We start from the raw sequence: 21,918 nt of genomic DNA, 5'->3' as shown, positions 1-21,918 counted from the left end.
ATATATATATATATATATATATATATATATATATATATATATATATATATATATATATATATATATATATATATATATATATATATATACTGTACACACATGTATACATACATATATATATATATACACATACATACACACATATACATCGTTATAAAAATGCAATATACAGTGCACCGAAATGAGAGGTCACTCCAAATGCAGTGGTATAATGGGCTATAAAATTTCTCTCCACAGACTTTCCTTTAAAGGCCCCAAAGTGTCAGAACCTTCGCAGTCAGCAATGTAAAGTCACAAGTCATTTCTTTATTTCTTCGGCCTCATTTGTGTTTTCCTTTCGCTTTTCCTTGTCAGTCTCTTGATTTGTTCATGACAGGACCCGACTGCATCGAATTTCCATGAGCGAGCTGCAGTTAACATTGATGTACATTTAAAAAAAAAAAATAACTGTCTTCAGTCATGCAACTGTGTCATCGTAACTTAAAATCGTGATTAATTGTTCAGGCCTGTATACATTTTACTATGGCTAATTACTAATCAAACTTATTTAATTTTCATATTAAAATGTTTCCAGTAACTTGGTTAACTATTTACATTTATTTCTAGATAAACAAAGTTATGACTAATAAATGAATTGTCGTCTTCTTCCTCCTCTTTCGTTGCGTGACTGCAGACACCCACAAAACGCACGCCAGGTCCACGACCCTAAATAAATGTATAAAGAAAAATATAATAATAATAATTGTCTTGTCCAAGCAGAGCTTTTGCCAGTTAAAATAAATGCCGGCTCGAACATGTCCCCCACAAAACAACAAAACAAAGCAAAAGAAGGATGGGAAATGTTGTGCTAGTGTATCATAAGGTAAAACACAATCCGTTTAAGAGCTCAAAGGATGAGCGGATCCACCAGTTGCCTCTGATAGTGCGTACTATGTGTGTGTCTCTCTCTATAGCGTTCCGTGTTGTGATGTATAGAAAGAAACCCTTGTCAGCTTTGCTGGCGTACTTCAAGGGGTGTCCTTTGCTCCCTCCAGTTTCTTTCTCTCTGGCTCTTTCCCTTTTTCTTTCTCTCGTGTAAACACTCCGTCGGCCTCTCTGACTTACTTCAAAGGGTGCCCATCTGTTACCTAACACTAACAAGCTCAGTCTGTCTGTCTATCTATCTATCTTTCCGTCAGTCTACTAATCTACCTATCTATCTCTTTATGTTTGTGTCTCACCAGGATACGAAGCTGCATGCAGAGCTTCCACTTCCACACTCAATTACGATTGGCCTTAATGTCTCGCCATAACCCCAAGTGTTCTTTTTCATTGATCACTGCCAGTGTGGTGTAAGGTAGATCACTCACGTTCGCTCTTCCTGAGCGTTTCGTCCAAGTGCCCACTCATAAGTCATGTTAATCATTCTGTCTAAATTCAACATAATTATGCTGACAGTGTTTGATAAACTTGCATAGAGTCAACGGATCTAATGGAATTTAATAATAATCACTTTGTAATCATTTGTTTTGTGATGGCTGCTTAAGTTTTTTTGTGAAAATTTGATTTTTGTAAAAATTCTGATAAATCTAAATTTAAGTTACTCTAGTAATCTGGACCCGTTCCTAAATCTTTACAAGCATAATAATAACAAAGACTAATATAGCGGAGTCTCTTCTAAAGGTCTTGTTTATAAATGTGCTTTCAAAATGCCGCAATGGATTTAAAATACTGCTTTGATTGGCTTTAATTTTCTTTTGGTTAAATAATTTATGCATTTAAACGCACATACTTATTTCAACAGCGATAGACTCAGAATTGAGAATTAATTGGCACTTCTCGGAATATTTAAATACCATAGCCTAAGATTAGAAAATAAGGATACACATTAAGGCTACTCCCACTAATTATGATATAATTGCTACATTTTACCGGGAAAACATCCCAGCATACTCTGGTAAAATCTGGCAACTTTTCATAAAGTGGGCGTGGCTTGTGTCGCAGCTTAAAATGAAAGTGCAGCGGTCTCTTCCCGTGATTTTTTTCGAGGATCACTGGTAAGATGAGACTTTGAAACTGAACACTAATGAATAAATTCAAACAAATAACACAAAAGCTAAAATTCGTTTAAACTTAAAATGTCCCCCCCCCCAAAATCACTTCTGTGTTAAATTAATCACTTCATTATCACTTGTTGTCACGGTTATGTCCACAGAGTTTCGTTGTTGTGATCACCCCTGTAGTAGTCACAGTCACAAGAGGCAATCAGTACACTTTAACAGCTAAGGGAAACTTCACCCATGATCTCTGACATTTAACTGTTTTTTCCGGCTCTTCTTAGACACGGTGAAAGTGGGTCGATGTCAGTCAAAGCCTCGGGTGCTGGCGACGGTGGCGCCGAGGGCGAGTTGCTCGAGGAAGAGCTAGCTCAAGTTGATCGAGTGTTGGAGGACGCCCTCAGAGCCATCTCTCGCAGGAGCCACCTCGTTTTCAATCTCACCTCGAAGGAGTGGCTGAGGCACTTTGACAAGTGAGTGAATGGTAATAATAGCAGGAAATTTTCAAGAAGTCTCCCAAAAAACGTAATGTCAGCAAGGAGAAAGCATTAATTCACGAAGGCCTGTCAGATCTGTTTTGCAAATTAATTCCGTATTCTGTCATGTAACGGAAATTCTAATTCAAAATAACTCTTCTTCCACATGAAAGTGAACAGATTTTAAGACCACGATAATATGAAAGCCACTGCAATGATGTTCACATAAAATTTGCGATCAAATCAAATAAATTTGTAGAGTAGCAGATGTACTAATAGTTTTTGTATTTAACCTGAGGGTTTTTCTTGTATCAACTAAATAAGGCGTTGATGATCACTATTCCAACTTCATGAAAGCCACTGGAATTATGGTGGCAAGAACTTTGCAATCAAATTACATTCATTTTTAAAGAATAGTAGCCATACCAGTGATTTTAGCATTGACTTGGCTGTTATCATGTAAGTTTTTCGAGCATCAACTAAACAAGAATTTGAGATAAATAAGAAGTTGATGATCATTGCTGCAACTTCCTTTCTTCCAGATTTCGTGAGAGTATGGAAGAAGTGGAGCGCAGATACCAGTGCGTCATGGTGGCTGCTGTGCAGACTGTGGAAACAGTGGCCCAGGGTCTACGCGTTCTGAACGTGTTCAAACCACTTGCTGCCAGAAAGTCGCTCTTCTCCGTGTTCTACGTCATGATAGACCACGTAATAACATTTTGTCTCATGACAACTTGTCCGTAGGGGGTTAGTGCCGTCAAGTGCACCTCGTGCTGTGCACTTTAGGCATTACTTAAACTCTCCAAACAATTGATTCATAGTGCAACTGCGAGGTTTTCCTCCTGGTACACCTATCAAATTTTTACCTTCAAGTTCCATTTCAGCGCTGAATGACCATATTGGTCTCAGTGCTTGGCTTTTGGCCTAAATTCTATATTCAGTTCAATTCAATAACATTTTGTCCCTTGACAACTTGCCCATTACGAAGACAGATTGCAGTCTTACAGATAAAAGATGGAAGCTGGAAGACACCTCTCATGATCTTTTACCATCATCAGTGGCACCAAAACACATTTGCATACTTAATCATCAGACCAAAATATAAGATTAAATTAGACATTGCTAGTTTCAGTTCTTGTAGGTAATGTAGGAGATATTCTAATTAATCTACAATATCTGAACCCTGATGTCAATGAACTTTTTTTTTTTTATTATGCTAAGAGATATATAAAAATTAAATATCAGTGATGCTCAAATCAGTCTAGAATATTTCCAGCGTATGGTGTAGGTATGATGAGTTAAGAAACTAAATCATTACTGAACTTTTATGTCTAAGGACAGCAGTTATAGTTGTAGATTTGGAAAACCATCATAAAATAAGAATAAAAGGACTAAATGAAAGAGTGTGAAGTGAAATTACACTACATACAATTAACTGGTTAAGATGAAGAACCTATGAAGAAATTACTGTCATGACTGAGTAGTGGAAACCTCTGACCCAAATGGTGCCGTCAGTGCACCTCATGCGGTGCAATGTAGGCATTACTTAAGGGTCTTTGCAGCGTCCCTTCGGCCCCTAGCTGCAACTGCTTTCATCCCTTTTACTGTACCTCCGTTCAGATCTCTTTCTTCCATCTTTCTGTCCACCCTCTCCTAACAATTGATTCATAATGCAACTGCGAGGTTTTCCTCCTGTTACATCTTTCAAACTTTCACTGTCATTTTCCGTTTTACCGCTGAATGGCCTTAGTTGCCCCAGTGCTTGGCATGTATGTAAAATCTATGAATCAAAATCTGTGTTTTTGTTGCAGATTCTGAACCTTTTCGACCGAGACTTCGAGGAGGTGGAGAAGGAGTACGTCTTCAGGTCCATGAAGGTGGGCAACGTCGGTTTCTACTTCTCCAAGATGGCCAAATGGGCCAACGACACTCGAAGGAAACTGGAGCAGGAAGTCAATGTGAGCAGAGAGAAATTTTATATATTTTTCCTGTTTTTACTTCGTTTCAATTGTTAGAGGACAGGTTCTCATAGCTCTTATATATTTTTCGATGTCATTATTCATTTGATGAAAGCCACGCACTTCATACTTCTTGTATCTGTATTGTTTACCCTTGCTAACAAGTTTCTTCTGTGGCTGTGTTTCTGGGAAATTTAGCAGGATACTTGAAGAACAACCGAACAGAATTTGATGAAGTGTTTCAGATGTATTCATTAGGTGACTATCTCGGAATGAATTCCTTTGAGGAGAAATCATCTTAGAATTAGTGATTTGCAGTTTATCTCGAAAGTATATGTCGAGGAGAACATAATCTACAAAATCTCATCAAATTTTGTTCCCCCGTTCTTGAGATGTACAATTAACATGTATACACTGGCTTACAGATTTTTTTTGGCGGTTCTTCTCGAAAGTATATATCTAGGAGAAGGTCATATCTACAAAATTTCATCAGATTTTGTTCCCCCGTTCTTGAGGTATACAGTTACATATATATACACTCGCTTACAGATTTTTTTTGGCGGTTTTAATGCTTCTTAAATGTCTACATTTTTTTAGAGTGTAGGCGGAAGCATACTCCTTATTGTGAGCTTTTGTTGTGTACGAGATTTAATATAGTTCTTCCATCGGCCTCTGGTCTCTTTGCCACCTACAAGCTGATATATAGAATTTGAACCAAATTAAATATACATGGAAGCTTTATATGATTTAAGCTGGCCGTCTTGGAACTCTTAACAGAATATGTAGTCATAAATGTAAATTTATAATTGTCACTCCTGTCTGATACACTTTTCTTAATGAATTTAATAGACCAACATAAACTTTGAACAAAAGAAAGAATGAGCCACAACATTGGGTCCCAAGAACTCTCTCTCTCTCTCTCTTTCTCTCTCTCTCTTGAGGCCATTACATATCATAAGATATAGGTCAGTGGTCCTTACTAGAATATTACATTAATCTAAGATCCGAAAACCTCTCTCGTTCACCACCAGCTTCTGAAGAACCAGTCGTGGCTCCCTTACTACCCTCGGTTAGACAGCATCTACCTCAGGTGGAGCCGGACTGCAGCTCTGCTTCGGGGCGTCGTCACCAACATGTACGCCGCCTGGAACGCCCACCTGGAACCTCATCCATCGAAGCGCCTCCTCGAGCCCATCTTCAGGTGGAAACCGGGGCCTGTGCAGAACCTCCAGGACAACTTTGACAAGTAAGATGTCCCATTTAGTTCGAGGCCCGTAGGGGAGTAGTACCCTCAGTGCACTTCATGCGGTGCACTGTAGGCATTACTTAAGGTTCTTTGCAGTGTGCCTTCGGTCCCCTAGCTGCAACCCCTTTCGTTCCTTTTGCTGTAACTAATTTCATGTTGTCTTTGTTCCATCTTACTTTCCACCCTCTCTCAACAATTGATTCATAGTGCAACTGCGAGGTTTTCCTCCTGTTACACCTTTCAAACCTTTTACTGTCAATTTCCGTTTCAGCGCTGAATGACCTAATAGGTCCCAGCACTTGGCCTTTGGCCTAAATTCTATATTTAATTCATTTAGTTCGAGTGACTGGTGATTAGAAAATACTTGAACAGTTGTGTTCATTCATGTGTGGAAAGCAGTAGAAATTCATTTAGTGTTTGGTGTCAATGGTAACTGCATTGCCCACACTGAAATAGAATGGCTTTAAAATGAAAATATTATTTGCAGACAAAATAACAAATATGTTATTACATATATGCATAATGTTTTGTGCATTGTTAGAAACAATTGATAAATTTGTATCTACTTATTTCAGATCTTTTATTTTCTTCTTTTATCAGTTTTTTTAGCTTGACAATCAACATGAATTTAATAGTTAGGTGTTCATTTCCTCAATTCAGTATATCCAAACATTACAGATTCAGCTTTCTGCTGCTCCAGCAATTAGATGATAAGGAATTTTTGCACTACATCAGTTTTTACTTTATTAAATGTAAGGACATCTCCGTTAAAGGATTTTGCTAAAAACCCCAGAAAAATGCAATAGAGCAAAATTCCTTATCATCTAATGAAGAAAGCTGCAATTAAACAGTGCCTGGAGGTATTCATGTAAGCAAATGAAGACCAAACTATAAAATATATCTTTATTTTTGTCAGTGTTCTCTTTAAATCTAGGATTTCATTGAGTGGTGTCTATTCCTGTCACTCAGCAACATTGTGTGCATTGCCTCAGTCATTCAATAACTAAATAATAAATAAATTTCTTAAGTTTCTACAAGGGTCACAGATCTCCTGACAACTCTCTTGATAATAACATTGATGAAATTATTGAAATTATTCCATTTCATATTCCCATTTTACTTTCATTATAAACTTTCCTTCCTTATCTCTTCCAGGCAACTTTACAAGAATCTGGAAGAAGCAAGGGCATGGAAGGCCATGGGTTTCGATGTCCCTGATGGCATGACTAGTGTGTTCAACGATAGTGAACGTCTCCTGAAACTCAAGAAGCAGGTACAGAAAGCAGGGTTTGCCTGTATATGTATATGTATATGTATATATATATATATATATATTTATATATACTCGTACACACATATATATATGTGTGTGTATTTGTTTTGTACAAATATAAGCTTTTTGTTTAAAAAAGTAATTGCTTATATCGATTTAAGTCTAGTCAAACTGCATCTTTATCCACTAGAAATTAGACATTCAAAGTTTGGATCCTTGTTATTTGAAATTCTTTGTAGCTTTACTTCCACTGTGCATCGATGCTGAGTTGGCTTAGATGAAAAATTAGATTGCAGTTGGAATGACAATAAAAGATTTTTTAAGTATTATTTCACCATCAATACTTAGTGTATTTTGCTTCATTTTCGTGCTACCAAGATTTGCATACCCCTCTGTCCAGTACTGTAGCATGAGTTTCTTTTAACTACAAATGTTACACCTGAATTGTGTGCCGTAGAGGCATTCATTCTTAAAAACAAATGTCTCTTGAGTTCCTATCGAAAATTTGCTATTCATTTTTCAAGCTTGAGTAAAAATTTATCAACAATCTACCTACCTATCTATCTATCTATCTATCTGTCTATCTCTCTATATCTGTCTGTCTGTCTTTCAGATCACTGAGTGTACAGACGACTTCAACAAGCTCATGTCAAGATTATCAAGAGACGAAGCCCAGATGTTCGAAGGGCAGATTCAGATGATCATCAAGAACTTCTTCCCAGGTCTCTCTTTCATCAACTGGACGCAGCAAGACCAGTGTTCTCTTCTTCTGGCGAAGTGTAAAACGATCGTCAAAAGCATCCAGGACCAAGTGACTCATTACCTCGACATCAATCAGGCTATTGCCAACGACATGGATAAAATCAAGGACTGCATCCTGTATTATAAGGAGGATGAGAATGTCTACATAGGTGATGCTTTCATTAAGGACATTGTAAACCAAAGGGAGGCCACCCTCGGGACCGTTATTGGGGCCTTCTTGAGCATGGAGGAGGAACTTGAGTCTCTGCATGGTCAGCTCATCAACAAGACTGTAAGGAGGGCCCAGGATGCCTGGGTCGCCTATATTCAGAGGCTAGATCAGATGTTCCTCGAATGTCAGAGAGAAATACTAAGGAAGTCTCTACTGACTTTTGAGGGCATGTTGATGGGATCTAGAAGCTGCCCCATGGACCAGCTTCCTCCTGTTTTCCAGATTTCTACTTCTCTTAAGGAAAAGAATATTGTTTGCAATCCATCAGTCTTTGCCGTACTAAATGTAGTGACATCTCTATCGAAGGATTTTGCTAAAAGCCTCAGTAAAGTACCCTGTTTGCTCAGAAAATTCGCAGCTGACAAAGCAAAGGACCATAATCACACTCTTTGTTTGAAAGATGAATTGTGTGATAAGTTACAGAATAAATTAGCTGAGGAATTTCAAATCCAGGTTGATATGCTGAAGGAAAAGCTGGAAGAATGGCAAATCTACAGAGACGTCTGGGAAATTGATAGAAAGAAGTTCTTTGAGGAGTATTTGAAAAAGGCAAACAGTGTTGAAGTATTCGAAACAGATATCATATCATTCCAGAATAAGCTGAGTGAAATTGAGGGCAAAGATGAATTCATAAAAGTAGGCACATTCAGTGTTGATTGCAAGAAACTGAAGAAACAGATTATAACACTTTGCAAGTCCTGGGTACAAGAGTTTGAGGACAATCTCTTCAAGATTGCTTCTGACAGACTTACTGCTCTGTATCAGTATAGTGAGAGAACAAAATCACTATTAGAGAGCAATCCTGAGGATATACCTTCTCTCCTATCCTCAGCTGAGGAGTGTGACAAAGCAAGGCAGCAGTTGGAGTTGTACGAGAAGGAATTCCAGCCTGTGCGGGAACAGTTCACTGTTTTGAAACAGTATCATTACGCTGTCCCTTGTGATATTGACAGCCGTCTGGCTGACCTTGAAAGTGAGTGGAGCAAAGTAGAAGGAGCTTTAACTAATAAGATATTGGATCTGAATTCTGTTCTTGATGGCTACCGAAAGAAGTACAGTGACCGTGCAGAAATAATTTTGGAAGAAGTGGAAGAACTGAGGCATAGTTTCCATCAAAACCTACCAGTACGGGCAGATAAGAGCTTTGAAGAGGCCAAAGAAGCTATAGATAAGCTACAGAAGATGACAGAAGAAGTGGAAGCCAAGATGGATATCAATGAGTATTTAGAGATGTTGTCTATGCTCTTAGTTGACTTTGATGAATTACCAGCCTTCAAACACGATCTTATTGCAGCAGAAAAGATTTGGTGTTTATTGAAAGAGTGGCAGAATACTTGGGAATCGTGGGCTAATATAGTAGTCTGGGAAGTGAGTGTTGTTACCCTACAGGAAACTTTATCCGTTTACGGGCATAAAATCAGAAATATAAAATCCTACGCTGTGCTGGAGTCAGATGATCCAACAAAAGCGGGAGAAATGACTTGGGAGATAAATGAAGAAGTTCTTAGCCATATTGAATTATGCAAACTACTGGTCCCACTTACTCTAAACTTACAGAATGCCACCTTAAAACCACATCACTGGTCAAGAATCCAATTGATAGTAAAGACAGAGTTTGATAAAGATTCAGAAGACTTTACTCTGGGTTACCTACAGAAGATTAACTTAACATCTTATGAGAAAGAAATCACTGAAATTTTAGTTGATGCTTCTGAGGAAACTAAAATAGTTGCCGATATTCGCGAAATAGAAATCCTTGCCTCACAGATTACTGTAAATCTAAAGCCCATTGTATCAATGGGTATATCAGTTATTCAGTCAACCAGTGAAGCTAATTCCACCATTGTTGAATTGAATACAAGATTGCAGACTGTTTCAGCTTCATTTCATGCTAAACCATACTTAGAGGAAATAGATAATATCCAGTCAACACTGTCATCAATGGTTTCATTTCTGGAGGGAATTGAGGAATTGCAGAGAAAATGGGCTACTCTAGAACCCTTCTTTCATGTGGCAGATGTGAGATATCATATGGCCAATGCCACTGCTCTCTTTGACTCACTTGACGAGAGATGGCGTACCTTAACATCGACAATGGTTTCTGAGCATTTTCTTCAGCCCATTGTAATGCAGCAAGATCTGCTTGAAGAAGTTTCTTTGGTGTCAAAGGGGTTTGATGACATTCCTAGTCTTATTCAGCCATATTTGCAAGATCGAAGGGAGCAATATTTTCGTTTGTGGCTACTTTCTGATGATGATCTCATGGCTGCAGTGTCTACTGTTCTTGACGGTGAATTTGCAAAGCCATTTCTACCAAAACTTTTCACAAATGTTGCCAAGATAAAACAAGAAAAGAATAGCCAAATTGGAGCAATGGAAATCATAGGCATTTTTTCAAAGGAAGGTGAATTTTTGGAACTCAATTCTTATGTTCCCATATTAGGACCGTTTGATACGTGGCTCCAAAATCTATCAGCTGCCATTGAAGCTACATTAAAGGAAAGCACAAAGCAATGTAGAAACAGCATAAAATCAGTCGGGATCAGACTTGATGAAATTCTAAAATTATGGCCTCTGCAGGTTGCATCATTAGCATTTATGACTAACTGGACAACAGAGATGAGCCGGGCATTAGCCAAGTTCAAAGGCCACATGAACGCAGAGCAGTTGCAGCCTTTTAAGAAAAGGATTAAAGATTCACAGCTGAGGTTGGATGGGTGCTTGCAAGGGAATTTATCAAAACTCATACGTGAGAAGTTTCGTTTGTTCTATATGAATCTTCTACAAGTAAGAGACTCCTTGAATGACATATCTGAGAGCCGTAAAGGTTTCACAAATGAGAGCGAGATGATGTTATGGCACACAGTAGAAAAAGACACAGACAATCTTCTGGTTCATTTCGGGACGTCTGAGATGATGTACTCTTGGGAATATCAAGGCTTATGGTCATTTGGTGTCATGACTCCCTCTTTGCTGCAGTCTCTCACCGATACAGCCAAAGTGTTGAACAAGGGTGCATCAGCAGGCGTCTTTGGCGTGAGTGGCTGTGGCAAGACTGATTCTGTGAAAATGATGGCACACTTACTTGGGCGTCATCTGGTGACAATCTCTTGTACTGCTTCGTTGACTTCAGCGTTGCTCGTTCGATCGTTACTCGGCACTTGCTCGTCTCACAGCTGGCTGTTTTTGGAAAATGCCAACAGGCTGGATGCTGCTGTGGTACCTGTCTTGGGCGAGGTGATACAACTGATACAGAACGTCCAGAAGAGCACGTCTGCAGCGATGGCTATCAAGACCCCAGCAAAAACGACGAAATTGCAACAGCAGCCTATCAAGTTGCTAGAAGGAGTTCAGGTGTCAGTGTCTCCACTCTCTGCAGTCTTGATGGAACTGGATACTAGACAGGCCTCTTCTCGTGACATAATGGACACTCTCAGAGGGACTTTCAAGCCAGCACTGATATTTACCCCGAACTTGCAGGTAAGTTATTAATCTTGATTTTTCACTAGCAGGTTGCTCATAAGCTCAAGTTGAAAAATTTAATGCTCAGTTATCATTTTCATTTTGTTTATAGATTCAGTTCAGTTTGAGTTAAAGTTAGGATATAAATGGAAGCTCCTCTGAATAATGGTGCTACTTCTACTTTTTTTTTTTATTTTGTTACCTTCTCAGCGATGAAGCAAGGTCACTCCTAATACCTAATGAGAACCAGGTCAGATGAGGTCATTTCAGCTTTTGATTAGGTAACCAATTAATTTTATTAATTTAACCTGTTAAGAATTATATTTTAAGTTGGCACACGTAATGATTTTGATAAGTCATCTTAAGTAGGTATAACTAGAGAATGTATAGGATGTTGGGCAGTTGGAAATCAAAAGTTCAAGCGAAGATGCAATGCATTACTTCCCTAATGAAATTCTTGTATTTTATAACGTACTTACATTTTAATCTGTTTATTTATTAATTTGGCAATTTATTTTAGTCTTTTCTAATAACTGATCTCTTCTTTCTGTATTTCATATTACCTTCTCTTACTTCTTTCAAATGAATGCCATATTCTTTGGAAGCCTGAATTACAAGTCAGTGGTTCCTGTGGGCTTGTTCCATGAACAGGGTTCGTCATCTGAATAATAATAGTAATAATTATAGGGGTATTAAAATTAGTATCAGCCTTATAATTTTTTTTATATTATTATTCTTAAAATCACAGAGCAAAATAGGTCTGTCTGGAGATTCCAAAAAAGAAAGAAAAAAAAAAGCAGAGATAAACTCATATGCAAACTGTTATATTTATAGTATATATTTTATATGCATACGTAAGTTTAGTAAACTCAAGCATACTTTCATTCACAGTTTTTCTTTATATAAATTTTAGTTACAACTAAAGAAAATCATGTCAAATGCAGAAACTTGTTGATGTATTTCTGTTCTGCCAGATTTTTAATTAGGTGAAAAGTGATCAAATAAGCAGCAAGTTTAAGAGTAAGCTAATTTTGGTTAGAATGCCGCAGTCATCTGAGTGCTAAGATGGAATAGAAGAAAATTGAATAGGTGGTGTATATGGTTACCTCGTAAAGCATACCATGAAGTAAAGATGCCCTGGCAGAGTGTTTGACTAAAATTTCCTCTGGGTCTTAACTGATAATGACTGGGTGAAGTTGTTGGTAATGTCTTGTTTAAAACTCTGCACTTGTATGTGCATATCAGAACATATGCATAAACATGCGTTTTATTTAAGCATATTATATATATATATATATATATATATATATATATATATATATATATATATATATATATATATGTATTATGTATAATGTATGCATATGTATATATATACTGTATATATGCGCATGTGCTTGTGTCTGTATATGTTTATGCATGCAAATGTTGATATACTCGTAAATGGGTAGCGAGGTAGAGAGCGAGAGTACTTACATTTATGAGATCACCAATTAATTAAGATAAATAACTGGGTTACTTTCTCTCTCAAGTACCATATAGTAATATTTTCCCCACCAGCTCAAATTCTTTAGATATGTTGGTCTTCATCAGATTCTTATTCTTTGTTCTTTAGCATGTATCCTTAAGATAAATGTTTTTCACAGTTTTGTTCCTGATGATTTGTGGTTTTCTCTTTACTAGGGAACATTTTTGCTGTGTTTAGATGCAGCATAAATACAATATAACTTATTGTTAGGCAAGTGAATATAGGAAATGTCAAAAATTTTTTCCGTTTTGGACTGGGCATTTCTCGCCACTGTCACTCTACCTTGCAGTTATTCGTGGTAATGTAGCCATGATATCTTGAATTAGAACCATGCTAGGCCTATCTCATAATATTCATTGTACCACAGGTAATAACTGAATGCTTCATGCTGGTCGAAGGGTTCAAGGAATACAAGGTCCTGTCGCAAAAACTGAGTCACGCCCTCCAGACCCTTTCAACGTCCTTGCCACAAGTTCACAAGAGGCAACTTGAAATCAAGGGAGCTGCTGGTGTGGTCGCCATTGCCAAGGACGTCATGAAGAGGCAACCGGAAATTGATGAGATAGACACTGTCCCAGTCGCTCTGAAGGAATATATCGCTCCCCAACTGCAGAGTAATGACATTCCGATCTTCCAAGAGGTCTTCGAACAGCTATTCCCCGATTTTGATGCTGCGCCCTATGTCAATGACACTCTGAGGGACACACTTGTAAAAATGATGGAGGAAAACAACTTGATTTTGAAAGACTGTTATATTGATAAAGTCCTCCAGCTGCACGATGTCATTGCCAAAAATCAGAAAGTCATTCTTTACGGAAGCTCCAAGTCTGGAAAATCGACGTCTCTGAGAATGCTGGAGAGTGCCTACAATACTCTGAATAGGCAAGGAAATCCAAATTACAAATCTACAAAGATAGAAGTTCTCAATCCTCTGGCTGTAGAACAGGATAATTTCTATGGGCCGTTTAAAGACATTGTAGGTAAAGCAGAAGAAGGGTATTTTCCCCACATGATAAGAAAATACCTTAGATCTAACTTACCTGTCGAATACTGGATAGTTCTGGAAGGACCAACGAAACACCGCTGGCTGAAAGATCTGTTTCTGCATTTCCATCCAACAGACAATAGTTTCCTTAGTGGGAGTTCCCAGAGAACCTCAGTGCCAACCAACATGAGATTCATCATTGAAATTTCTGGAGATATATGTCAACTCTCTCCTTTTGAACTTACGCAGTGTTATAGCGTCTATTTTCAGCAGCAGCCCAGTCTTTGGGAAGACATCATACAAAGCTGGTTGGGTACAATCACCAACGACTGGATTTCACGGGCCTTGCAGACTCTCGTAAAGAAAAACCTTCCGAGTTTTATCAAGATGCTGAAGCCAGATACAATAACAAAGCCAAGCATGGTTATGAAGGCTAAAGCTTTTGTTGCAATTTTGCGTTCGCTCTTAGATACTGACTTGGTGGAAGATGACACTGACGACTGGGTGGCAAAACTTACTCCAGCATTTATCTTTAGCATCATCTGGTCTTTCGGGGCTAACATCTCCCCTGCGGAGGCTGACGAATTCAAAGAGGTCGTCACAAGGATGATTGAAAATGTCCCTGAGGGTAGTATATATGACTATTATGTTGACACTAGTACAGGTCATTTTGCCCCTTGGTGGAAAACTGCCTCTGAGTTAGAGCATTTGGTCCTGACTAATCCTCTCCTTAAATCAAACATCATTTTCACTGACAGGATACTGAAATATTCCAAAGTGGCACAACTACTGCTGAATCAAGGAATCCCAGTTCTTTTGAAAGGTGAACCAGGATCTGGGAAATCGACTATACTCAGTGTTTTAAAACAAACATCAGATGAGTTCAGACATGCCGTGTTTGACAGTTACACAGCCTCTACAAAACCAAAAGATATTCAAGACACTGTAATGAAAAACCTTAGCAAACATGGGAAAGACATACTTGCCAGTAGGAAGTCAAAGGTTCATTTTTTGATGGATGACCTTCAGTGCAACAATGATGAAATGAGCTTGCAAGAAATACTCGAAACTGTTAGATTTACAGAAAACCAAAGAAAAATATATTGTCATGATTCAAAATCTTTCCTAATGATTCCTGAAATATGTTACCTCTTTACCTATCAGACGAAAGAAAGTGATAAGGTAAATGAAAAATCTCAAATCATAAGTGAAAATGTGGATATCTATTGGTCAGAGGTATTCCATATGTTAACACTTCCACCTTGCCAGAAGCATGAACTGGAAATCATATTCGGTGGATTATTTGATCAGATGCTCGGTCATTTTGAGCAAGATGTGAAGTGCATGAAGTCTGTCATAGCCGAAGGGATAGTCCACCTTTATGAGCGAATGGGAGAAATGACTAAAGCAAGATTAGGCGATCATCTTTCACTGCTCCATCACCCTCGACAAATAGTATCTATTCTGAAAGGGCTTCAGTTGGCCGATGTGGAGACGCAAGACAGAGATAATTTCCTAAAGCATCTTTCTCACGAATGTTACAGAGTATTTCAAGATTCGGGAATACTTACTCGAAATGAGTTTGACAAACTTCTGAGCGATGTTTTAACAGAATATCTGTGTGTAGAGCTTGATTCTGTACGTCCAAAAGGGGAGATATTTTTACTCACGAGACTAGGAAATGAAGAAGAGCTTTACACTGATGCATCTTTAGAGGAAATTAATTCCATATTACTCAAAAGAGGCCATGAATTCATGGGTCAGAACCAAAGCTTTGCTCTGCACGATAGTCTTCTTCACCACGCTGTTCATTTAGCAAGGGTTATTGGAGGTTTAGATTTAAGAGCACAGTCAACTGTCCAGAGATCTTCTACAGCCCTAGATAACATAGGAGGCCATTTGGTTTTAGTTGGCCCTGAAGGCTGTGGTAAAAAGACATGCGCACGATTAGTGGCTATGATAGCAGGTTATAAGATTCATGATATAATAGGCACTGCAACAGAACCTCAAGAGAAGACAGTGAAGATCCTAGAAGATTTAAATATGAGTGTCCCTGTCATTGTAGTTATAGACTGGAATATTTTGGAGAGCTTAGAAAATATATCCTTCTTGAATTCTATACTTGTTGATGAGCTGAATAATGAAAAGACTTCAGGCCAGGAGACTAATATAAGAATAATTATGTCTGTTCCTTCAATGAAGGAAGCATATGAAATCTTTAGATACATTCCAGCTGCTTGCTGTTTTTTCACAGTCGATTACTTTCAGGAATGGAGTACCCATGAACTCCAGTCAATAGCAAAACAAATACTTTCAGAAACTCTAGGTAAATCACTATCAGATATAAAAACTCAATGTGTTTCAGAAGTAATGGCTTACATACACAGTCAAATTTCAGATAGAGAATGGAACCCATCAGCAAGGTTTTTAGAGTTCCTCAAGTTGGTTCTTGTAGTTCATAACAAGCTTCATGATAACATAGTTGGAGAAAAAGAAAAACTGAAGGTTAGTATTCAGAAGTTTGAGGAAACTCAGAGAAGAGTTACAGAGCTTTCACGACAGTTAGAGGAACAAAGGGCTCAGGTTACCTATATCCAACAGTCATGTGGAAGTGTTGTTTTGAAAATGAGGAACATCAAATCGGAACAGGGAAGGCTGCAAAAAGATCTAAACAAAAATGCAGCTTTACTGAAAAGGCAAAAGGATGAGGCACAGAGAATTAGAGAGCTAATTAACCGAGACCTGACAGCCCCAAAATTAGAAATGAAAGCCATTCATCGAAAGCTGGACAGGATAACAAAGGCAGAGTTAGAAGGCTTAAAGGGGCTAGGTAGACCTTCACAAGGTGTCGAACTTATTTTTGATGCTGTGCTGACAACACTTGGTTTAGACCCGTCATGGAATGAGGCAAAGAAACAAATGGCGAATGGCCTGAACTTTATCTCATCAATTAGGAAAATTCCTGTTGAAGAAACAGATGAAAAAGTTTTAGCTAGAATCCAGTCTTATCTGAAAATGGAAGAACTGGATTTGGAAAAAATAACAGAAGAGTCCTACACTGCAGCAACGTTCTTGAACTGGTTGAACACATTTGAGAAATATGTTAGGGTTTACAAGGATTACCATCCACTAAAGGTTCAGGCAGACATTATTGCAAGAGATATAGACGCAACAGAGGAAGTCATTGCAAAGTATGAGGAAGATCTCTCTGGTTTTGGAATGGAGCATGAGGTTCTTATGGCCCAGCTTAAGGAAAAAGAGCAACATTTAGAGGTAGCAGAAGAGGAGATGAAAGTGTTAGAAGGGAGGATACAACTTGCGCAAAAGGTTATGACTCAGCTGGGTGAAGATAAGATCCAGTGGGAGGAGGCATTATCCCACTGTAGTGTAAAGCTTAGAAATATATTTGGTGATGCAGTTTTAGCAGCAGCCTATGTGACTTACATGGGGAATTTCCTACACTGTGAAAGACAAGGTGTTATGAAAGACTGGCAAAAGAAAATGGATGAACTTTGCATTTTTCACACAGAAGATAAAGATGTCATGGATGTTTTGGCTCCTCTTGAGCTGCAGGTGAGGTGGCATGAAGAAGGGCTACCTCATGATACCTTTTCCCTTGAGAATGCAGCCATCATTTACAATTCCAACCTTCCACAGTTAATTCTTGATCCACACTCATTCATGGAAAGCTGGATTCGTAATTGGGGAAATGTAACAGAAATAGACCTTGATGATGAATACATGCCTGTTATGGAGCAAACCATGGCAGAGGGTAAAACAGCTGTACTTATCCAAGAGGAACTAGAGCTTCCTATGCCCATTTTACAAATTCTGGAAATGGAATGTGCCGTGCTGCCTGATGAGAATAAACGTTTTGTGAAGGTTGGTGAAAAGTTGCTTCAGTTGCATCAGAATTTTAGATTGATCATCATCTTACGAAGTCGGGAAGTCAGCCTTAACAATAACATTAAAACTTTGGTAAACATTGTCAATATGCAAAGTCAGCAAGAGGGTCTTATGAAACTGCTGACATTTCGAGCTGCTTCTCATTGTCAGCCAGATCTGTTTGAATCCCTAAAGAAAAGCGAATGGGATCTGCTAGAGAAACAGAACTTGCTGGCGGAGCACGAAGCCACCATACGCGAACTGATGTCACGTTTTGACGATGACGTTCTCGAGGAGAGCACCTTAATGGAAATGCTCCAGGCAACTTGTGGCAAAGCAACTGAGACTAAGAGGAGATGCCACGACCTCCGGAGAAATTTAGATACCGCAAGAGAAGGCAATAATACGTATCGGAAAATATCGGGACTCCTGACAAGCTTGTACCTCCTTGTTGAGCACCTCCCTGATATCCATCCTTCATTGGTAATGGGAGTCAATGCGTTCAGTGAACTCATCATTGGCGATATGTCTCCACAGTCTTTTGCTGTACCTTGGGGTAGAATGCTTGGCTCAAATACAGTTATGAAGATGCTTCAGACATTTTACAGGTAAGTATTATTCAATCAGTTGTACAATTTTCTGGTTCAATCAAGTCACCTACCCTTCAGTGATGGATGACTTAAGGCAGTAAAGCAATGGATGAATAGTTTTTTTAGTATTTTATTTGTCTCTAAAGCATGAGAAATCATCTTAGATAATGTTCTGAGAAATCACCTCGGATAAAGTTCAGAGATATCATTTTAGGCAAAGTGTATTTTATGAGGAACTTTAACATGGGTTTTTAACAATTTTCACATATAGTGAAAATCTTATTGCTTTTCATTCTAGTTTCTTGTTAGTTTCAGTGCATAGAAAATAAGACTCCAATGTGTTCATATAATTTGTAAGAATCCGTTTATAAGCTTTCTTTTTCAACTTTTGAGTAATAATAATAATAGACGTTCCTTCTCTAAGTTATCAAGTTATCTTGTGAAGGTTTGTATATTTAATATGAGTTCATTTCCATAATTTTGCTGTTGATAATTATGGTCGGTTTTTACTATGTACACTGTATAGGGTAGTATAGTCTACAGTACCAGGTCTTACATGGGGGTACTTTTGGCAATACTAAAGGTTCTTTGTATGATTGTTTTTGTCTTTTATTTGTCATCCATTCCCTTTGTTCCCTTCACATTTAGCTGTCTGACTTCTTGAACTTTGGCTTGCTCCATTTTTATCTCTTATTTTAAAAACACACCCTTAAGGAATGACTTGTGATTCTAGAAATGACTCATTGGTCTGGTGCAACTACTTAAGACTAGTATTACTCATAACCTGATTGCTAGTAAGAATATCATTGCCGTATTTTGAAGATTATGGATGCAACAACATTGGTTATTTATATTCTTTAGCACTTGACTAACAGTTAGTTGAATGACTGATTTAGTAGTATTTCTTGGTTTGCATTGAAGATCGTACAACTTCTAGAAATGTAAAGATTATAATGTGTATTTAACAAACACAATCTGTTATGATTCCAGGCACATCCAGCAGCAAGTCAGCGACATAACAGTTGTAACCATTGGCTTGATATTAGCTACATGGTACGAGTGCCACATTTCGCTCACTAATCCCAAGTTTTGCTCTCTTCTATACTCCTCACTCACTAAAGAAAAGGATTCTGCCTCACAACTTCTGAAGCCCGTCAGTAAATCAAAACATAGCTCTGAGGTATCAAAACTGATATGCGAGCAAGATTCTGAGAAGTCCCGACCTGCATGGCTTACTAATGCCCAGTGGGCTCAGTTGGTAGAGCTTTCCAAGATCGAACCATTCTGTGATATCATAAACCATATAACAACCTACAAGGATTTATGGAGAGTCTGGTATGTTACAGAGCAGCCAGAGACAGGCTCATTCCCCAAAACCTTAGACAAAAAAGTGAGAGGCGTTGCCAAACTCGTTCTCATAAATTGCCTTCGACCTGACCGTTTAGATGAAGCAGCTATGCTCTATGCTACGAGAGTTTTGAAGCAAGAAACTACTTCAACAACTGCCAAAGCTCTCCTCTCAGTTGCTGCTAAAGGTAGTGTTACTGAGCCCATCATATTATACAGTTCAGCACCATTAGATGTAGAACATCTGCTGAGACAAATTCAGCCACTTTGCCATCCTGTGTTAACAACTAATCCAGATGCTGTTAATATCTTATCTCTTGGTCAAGGCAGGGAGAAGTATCTTAATCTAATAATGAGAAAATGTGCTGAAAAAGGTTACTGGTTGCTACTGAAGAAGAATGAGGCTGATCAATCCTGTACAGAATATCTAAACAAATTATTGAAAGAGAAATTCTTGAATGATGCTAATAAGAGATTCCAGATATGGTTATATATGGACAGCGATGACCACTTACCTGACAGCCTGATGGCCTCCTGCCATAAAGTTTACCTAGGCTTACCTACAACAGTCAAAGAATCTATCATACATCTCTATGAACTCGCTGGAGAAAATCGACTGGCATCATATATAGGTGAGTGGAGCAAGTGGTGTCTGCTGAGTCTTGCTCTGTTTCACATTGGCTTTGTAACACGGCAGTCTCTTGAGGATATGAGTACCCCTCTTGCTCAGACTCTTGGTGACGCTCAGTGGGAGGAAGCAGAAAATGTCCTCCGGACCCTAATCACTGAAAACCTGGCACATGAAAACAATCTTCTTCCACTGTTGATACCACAGTTAACTGATATATATATTACTGGTGCACTAACAGAGAGCAGCTATGAAATTCTATGTCAGCTTTTGCAGGTTTATTTGTCACCTGAAGCAATAATGAATGTTCCTGGAAGAGTCTCAGCACTCACACATTATGCAGTACCCAAGTCGCACTCGATGGAAGATCATCTAACCCAGCTAGGCTATATCTACCTGGCTCAGAATGTGTCACTTACCTGCGTTGCTCCAACTCTTATTTTTGAGAGTCAAAGAGATGAAGCGAAGAGCATAAATATTTCCATGTATAAAATCAGTGATGATAATAAACAATTGCCAGTGCTACAGAAAGAAGACTGGGTCAAATATTTTGGTCTAAACAAAGTCAAGAAAATGGCCTCAAAGAATATACAGGGCTCCCTTCAGTCAATCATAAAAAATGATCTCGACAGGTATCTGAGGGCAGCCCAAACTCTTGTTTCGAAGCTGAAAGTTAACGCTAACCCTGATACCATATTAGAAATCCTTGAAGATAACATACCACTTGTTTTAGAGAACAACCAGGAAGTTGACCAAATAAGGGACATCGAAACTAAACTTCAGAGGTTTTCAGTGAAGGGCCATTACCTCCTCAAACTCATCAACTGCCCTCCACCATTAAGAAGCATCAGACTTGGTCTTCTGCGCGAACCTGCAGCTGCCTGGTCGGCATTTGTGCGGAGCGTCTGGGGCGAAGTGAGAGGAGATGGCATGGAGGTCGCAGTCGTCACTAAAGACCTCTGGTCAGAACTTGGTCAAAAGGGGGTTGACCTAGAGACCAAGACAGCCGGCGACGAGGACGAGGACAGTGCTACGCTTCTCATGGAGTGCATGGCGCTCTGTGGGGCTTCCTGGGACACAAAGGCAGAACTCATCACTACGGAAGAGCTTGCGGCCGCCACTCCTTTCACCTCTTTTCTGGACCTCAACGTTATGCAGTTTGATGGAAGAGTTAAAAAGCTGATGAAGAAACCTGGCAGATGTAAGTTACCTGTAAATTTTTACTTTTTCATAGAAATGGCCACTACCTCACCTAGAGTATGTAAGAGAACGATATAATGAAACACAATATTCTTACAAATATGTTTTTTGTGGTGCTAAACATGGCTAGTTGTGATGTTGCAAGGTTACACATATCAGAACTTTCTTTTTTTTTTCTAGTAAAACGCCAGAATAAAACAGTATCTTTAGAGCAGCGATTGAAATGTCTCATTACAATGAAAAGATATTAAGCGCATAAAACACTTGAAATCAGTTGTCACATTTCACACTTTTTCCGAGGAATTTTAGTAGCATGTTTTGCTCAGTATTA

At 38.6% G+C, this 21,918-nt stretch overlaps 1 protein-coding gene across 1 annotated transcript in view; it reads left to right on the top strand.

The window, feature by feature from the left end:
- Positions 1 to 21,918, top strand: part of LOC136826979 (dynein axonemal heavy chain 2-like) — a 35,893-nt gene that overhangs the window by 13,552 nt on the left and 423 nt on the right. The window contains exons 11-18 of the mRNA XM_067084598.1: positions 2,321 to 2,509; positions 3,055 to 3,220; positions 4,324 to 4,470; positions 5,502 to 5,716; positions 6,872 to 6,989; positions 7,603 to 11,442; positions 13,320 to 18,430; positions 19,403 to 21,588. Of these exons, the coding sequence (XP_066940699.1) occupies positions 2,321 to 2,509; positions 3,055 to 3,220; positions 4,324 to 4,470; positions 5,502 to 5,716; positions 6,872 to 6,989; positions 7,603 to 11,442; positions 13,320 to 18,430; positions 19,403 to 21,588 (11,972 nt within the window). The remainder of the gene's footprint in view (positions 1 to 2,320; positions 2,510 to 3,054; positions 3,221 to 4,323; positions 4,471 to 5,501; positions 5,717 to 6,871; positions 6,990 to 7,602; positions 11,443 to 13,319; positions 18,431 to 19,402; positions 21,589 to 21,918) is intronic.

The sequence above is a fragment of the Macrobrachium rosenbergii genome, chromosome 41 (assembly GCF_040412425.1).
Source record: "Macrobrachium rosenbergii isolate ZJJX-2024 chromosome 41, ASM4041242v1, whole genome shotgun sequence".
NCBI classification, from domain to species: Eukaryota; Metazoa; Arthropoda; class Malacostraca; order Decapoda; family Palaemonidae; genus Macrobrachium; species Macrobrachium rosenbergii.
Note: the sequence above shows the minus strand (reverse complement) of the source record. Positions and strands in the feature narration are given on the sequence as shown.